At 39.3% G+C, this 5,597-nt stretch overlaps 1 protein-coding gene across 1 annotated transcript in view; it reads right to left on the bottom strand.

The window, feature by feature from the left end:
• The window catches only part of TRHDE (thyrotropin releasing hormone degrading enzyme), a gene marked incomplete at its 5' end in the record, with an annotated part of 416,585 nt that overhangs the window by 113,127 nt on the left and 297,861 nt on the right, over positions 1 to 5,597 (bottom strand). The window contains 2 exons of the mRNA XM_019515785.1: positions 1,608 to 1,795; positions 4,649 to 4,714. Of these exons, the coding sequence (XP_019371330.1) occupies positions 1,608 to 1,795; positions 4,649 to 4,714 (254 nt within the window). The remainder of the gene's footprint in view (positions 1 to 1,607; positions 1,796 to 4,648; positions 4,715 to 5,597) is intronic.

Raw genomic sequence — 5,597 nt, 5'->3', positions numbered from 1 at the left:
GCATGATTTGCTTTTGGAAAAGGTGTTTAAGAGTGGACATGATAGGAGTCTACAAATACTTGAAGGGCTGCCATAACGAAGAGGGAAAGCACTGTTTCTCTCTTGCTGAAGAGAGGAGGATGCAAATCAATGCCTAGAAGTTGCAGCAAAGAAAGTTTAGATTGGATATCTGGAAAAACTTCTTCACTGTTAGTATAGTGAGGCAGTGGAATAGACTACCTAGGAAAGTTGTGGATTCTCCATCTCTGGAGGTGTTCAAGAAGAGGATGGACAATCACTAGTCAGGGATGTTCTAGGCATAGATATCCATCTTCTATAAATATTTCCCATGTTTCTACAGGCTTCGTTGGATGTCCCCTTTCCCCTTTTCTGCTGCACATGTCAGGATGTTTTTAAGCCTTCCTCAGAGGTACTGGGTGTTGGCTACAGCCAAGGCTGGGGATTTTGACTGGGGTACTACAGTGCTCCTGCTGGGACTAAAACCAAAGATTCCTGGCTGGAGGGCCTTGCCTCTCTTAGGGTCAGATCGCTTGCCATATTTGGGGTCAGGAAGGAATTTTACCCCATGGTCAGACTGGTACAGACTATGGGGTTTTTTGCCTCCCTCTCCAGTGGGGGGCCTGACCCTCTACCTGGGATCTCTTGAGTATATATTGACAATGTTTCATAAAAGAAGAACATTGGCTGCCATGATCCCCCTTCTTTACCCAAGCAGGTTAGGGTGTTAGGTCTGTGTTGTGTCAGGGTTGACAGCAGTCTTATGTAGAGTTTAGTTTATGGATTGTACAGGTTGGTTTGCATAGGGATCATCCTGCCTCAGGCTAGATGACTTCTGGAGGTCCCTTCTAGCCATTCTACTCTATGATTAATAGTTGTTAAATTAGACCAACTACATGGGAGCTGAATAGTTCGAACAAATCTGCTCTTGACTAGCTTCAAGATCAATGATGGCACAAAGGTCACTCAAAGTCAGCTGTGCCATCCCCTCAACCAGAATGTGAGCATGAATAGGATACATTTTTTTTTAATAAACCAGTACCTGGGCTTTAAGCCCATCCCAAAGACTTTTTTTCCAGAGTCTACCATATAAAACATCCACTTCATACTAGCTTGTCTTTTTTTTTCTTTAATGTAACATATAGCTATCAGGAGCATCAGTATGAGGTAAAAATTGTTGTAAAACTAGTGATAAAGATTCTCTGTCAATAAAAGCAAACACGTCTGCTGATGTTTTACAGCTACTGTACAGCTGCAGACCCTTCCAGCCGCATGCTGGCTCACAACATCAAAATAAAATCAAAACAAGAGGAGAGGGAACATATGAGTGACAGAGACTGAAAATAGCCAAAGAGAGCTCTAAAGATGCAAATGTCCACATTAAAGACATTATTTCTGTTGTTCTGTTTTTCTAATGATAGAGGTCTAACCCTTTTAACTCAAATCATCCTTCATAAAATAAAATGGAAGGGTCATATGCCATCGGTATCATGCCATCAATTCTAGACAGAGCTTACTGATTTCTACACAGATTTCTACTTCAAAATGGTATGAAACTTCTAAACAACTACAGCTCTTTAGTACAAATGTTTATTAATAAATTTAAGTACCTGTTGTTTCCAAGAATGGGATCCTTGGTTTTAGCACTGATGTCATAAATAAAGCGCTCTTGAAAGATTTCTATGGTATTGACTGCAGTTTCATTTCTTATGATGGTGATAACAGGGTAGCCCATCTGTAATGTCCATTGATCCATTACTTCTTGAATATTTACTGATTTTCCAACTTTTTTTAGTGCCTTCAAAGAAAATAAATCAACATTAGTTTTGTTTTAATATGCTGAAAAAATATTGGCATTTACTACAGAGAACCAGAGAGCCATAAATTGTTCTTAGTGTTTTAATAACAATGAAACATATGTATAAACATGCACGTATCCAGATATGGACTCTCTCCAGTAGAAATAATAAAAAGAGGTCTTCCTCCTGCATAAAGTTAGGGCATCTATATAAAAAAGTAACTTCTGAACTAAAAGGAACAAATACTTTCATACTTTACTGCATACAACATACCCCAAAATAAGATACGCACCTCGTTTTTTGAAAAAGAATTTAAAAAAAAAAGATCTATCCTTGAAAATACTGGTAAGTAGCAGTAATTAACTAAGCAGCAGCAGCTAAGGTGCCCAGAGTGTACATCGTGCAGCTCTTTGTGGAGCAGGTGCAGTGTTACTTCACTTCCCTGCCTGGTAGGGGCTTACAAACAGAAGCTGCTTTTACCCTATTTCCTTACTTATAATGTACAACCCTATTTCGAGCAGCAGATTTTTGGGAAAAGCTGTGTATGTATGTGGGGGAATACAGTATTCCTGTGGTAAATTATGAAATCCAAATTAAAATACAGGATAAGATATTGGATGGGACTTAAACTCCAATCATTTAGGTACTTTTGAAAGCCCCACTTGCAGCTCCTGACCTTCCTCATATTTGTGGCATCCACCTAAACAGCGACCAAGGGTATCACACACACTCTTCCCCTTGGGCCAGATCTTAGTTGAACACACTGGAACTGTAGGGTTCCTCACAGTCTTGATCCAGATGTGGTGGCAAGGCAAGCAGCAGGACAAGGAGTAGGGATGGGGGTTAATGCTCATTCTCCTGCCCCCCACACCCTAAAGACATACATCGCCAATGGGGCTCTATGACCCAAATTTTGGCAGCAAGATCTTCCTGCTTGCTCTGGCCCCGAACTCCAGCTCCTCTGCCAGCCTCACAGGGCACACAACCTGGCTTTGCAGGCTGGAGCCACTCCCTGGTCCATTAGTTTGACACTCATGCCATATGTAAAATATTCCCATAATGAGCTAAGGCTAAAAAAGGACTTGGTCTCTTTAAGATACACTGACCAACATTTTTATTAAGGATTACTGATTTTGGATGCCTAGTTTGAGATGCTTTAAAGTAACTGTTAAAATATTGAAGACCTGGCCTCTGAAAAACGGGCTCTTTCAAGATATGTAAGGGCTAGGGCACATACACAATTACACTAGTGCAATTGACAATGAGTTGCTCGTTGATGGAAGCTCCACTAGGATCCAAATCAAACAGAAAAGAAACTCATTCCAGTGTAGGAGAGACTGAAGGATGCTACTATAACATAATGTAATTTACACTAGTGTACTTTTACCCCTAATTCTTATAGGGGCATGCCTACATCAGCACTGAGGAAGTAACTCTCAGGTAGAAATTGACATCATCTGATTTCTCTGTGTTTACATCATTGTAAGCACATTGTACATCTCTCATACTGGAACCAAAATATCATTTGCACTTGAAAATCTTGGTCCTGATGTCTAAAGCTAAGCCATACACATGCAGACCTCCCCTCCCCCCAACACTCTCAAATACAGAAATAACTTATTTTAGTTTAATACAGCTGGTCTCTGTGCAATTCAACATGAGCATAAATAAAATCAGGTGGAGTCTCAGCTGTAATACAGTAAGCCAGACAGAATGGAAGAGTGGCGTCTATTGGGGAAAGACTCCAGGAGAGTGAGAGACCAGAGACTGCTTGCTCTGCAAACAAGCACATGCATTTGATTGCCTGCTACTGCTGGAATAAGTACAGTTACCTCTGCCAAATCCAAGCAAACTCTAGGAAGAACCTCTCAGAATTAAGTCTTCTTGTAAAACACCCAAGGAGTGTGCAGGATCACAACAAATGGGCTTATAGGAAGGCAGAACTATAAGTTCTGTTATCAGTAGATTTGACCCTTTCAGTGTGGCATTGTTGCTTATAGCCCAGAATACAGGTGTGCTCTTGTGCTCGTATATTTTTCTGTTTTTTTGCATGATACATATGCAATTCTCATAGCATATTGCTGAGAATTTGTTCTAAGCCTTTTTACATAATAAAAGGAAAGGGGCAAAACAAGAAGCTTTACAGAAGAAGCAAGAGGGTCTGTGGGTGTCATTGTAACTGCAGCATGCTAAATGGGCTATTAAATAATTATAGTTCATTGTAGAAAATAGGGTTGCCAAACTTTAAAACTTTGGCCCTTCAAATAAATATGACATATCAAAAGACCATGAAATATAAATGCCAAATTATACCTTTTTTCACTCTTTCCTTCTTACCTTGCTACCACTGAAGTCAATGGGCACAGAATCTATTAATTTATTTTTATTAGAGCTCAGTGATATAACACAGACAAGGAAGTATAATGTAGGCCAGGAGTCTGTAACATTTCAGGAGCAGTGCACCAAAATAACCAAGGTCAGTCTGCACCTTCCAACACAGGTGCCATTGACACGACTTCTCCCTGCTACCCAGCTGCCACATGGGCAGAGATCCCAACCACCTAAACTCTGCAGAAGTCCCAGCTTCCTGGGCCAAGTAGAGCTACTCTGCAGGCCAACAGGCTCTAGGTTACTGACCCCTGTTCTAGGTAAAGACAAAAAGGAAATGCTGAGAAAACACCCTTCTGATGTTGTCACTTTCAATAAGGCGAAAAAACATTTTTTTACATACATTTTTTAATTTGCTCCAGGGCTTCAGAATTTCAATATGCATAATTCACTCCACACCTCAGCATGAAAAATACCACTGGCTTCCTGATTTCTTTGCAGTGTTATGTTTTACAGTACTTTACCTTTGACAGTGTATTCCAGAGATCGTTTCTGGCAGCATTACCATACATGTGAATGGTTAAATAGTCCTACAGAAATAAAATAAAATATAAATCAGTTGTTACTATATGCAGGCCAAATAATTATAGCTGTGAACCTTGGCTAGAACAAGTTAAACTACATAAATGCTTTCATTTTTTAGAAGTCTAAAAATATATAACATGTTCCCACTAAAGGAGTAAATAAACATTTTTTTGAGATTTTTAACATATTGTAAACTATGATCACATAAAACTCAATGCAGAAAATGTTAGGCAGTTTACCTCCAGCATTCAGTGCTTTATCTTTTCAATTCATCAATGAAGATTAACAATTCTAAACTATTTATTAATCTTTGCATAATCGCAGAATCTGTTTCGAGGCAATTCTTGGAAATGAGAGGGAAAACCTTTTATAGCAAGGTGGTAAACATCATTATAGCAGGTCAATGTGTGGTTAGTGTCAAGAACCTGCAGAATAATGTCATCAAGATTTGTTGCAAAATATTTAACCAAGAAATAGCCCATCAGAGCCATAGTCTTATTTAGAGAGGTCTGGTAGACAGGTGTTTTCTCCCTGTGATTAAATGTCAAAACAAATAATAGTGTCTATTCAAACTGCAGCATGCTCTCTTAAAGTTGTTCCGCCATGGAAAGCAACAGAAGAATGTGTATATCAAGTAAATGTGATACCCAAGACAAAAAAAAATAACTGTTTGCAAGAGTTACGTTAAAATATCCAACTCAAGATCTGTAAATTTAGGTTTCCTGTCTACTCCGCCACAATTTTGTTGACTGACTGTCATTGCTTTCTCTTCAACAACCAAAAGGCCAAAGGGTTGGAGCAATCATTCTCATAAAGAAAAGTGTCCCTCATGGCTCTTCAAAGGAAAAGCTGCCTAACCAAAACACAAAGACACTCAAGAGTGGTGAG

Source organism: Gavialis gangeticus, unplaced genomic scaffold (genome assembly GCF_001723915.1).
Source record: "Gavialis gangeticus isolate Ggan-Ray unplaced genomic scaffold, GavGan_comp1, whole genome shotgun sequence".
In the NCBI taxonomy this organism is placed as follows: Eukaryota; Metazoa; Chordata; order Crocodylia; family Gavialidae; genus Gavialis; species Gavialis gangeticus.
This window is presented reverse-complemented; position numbering and strand designations above follow the sequence as displayed.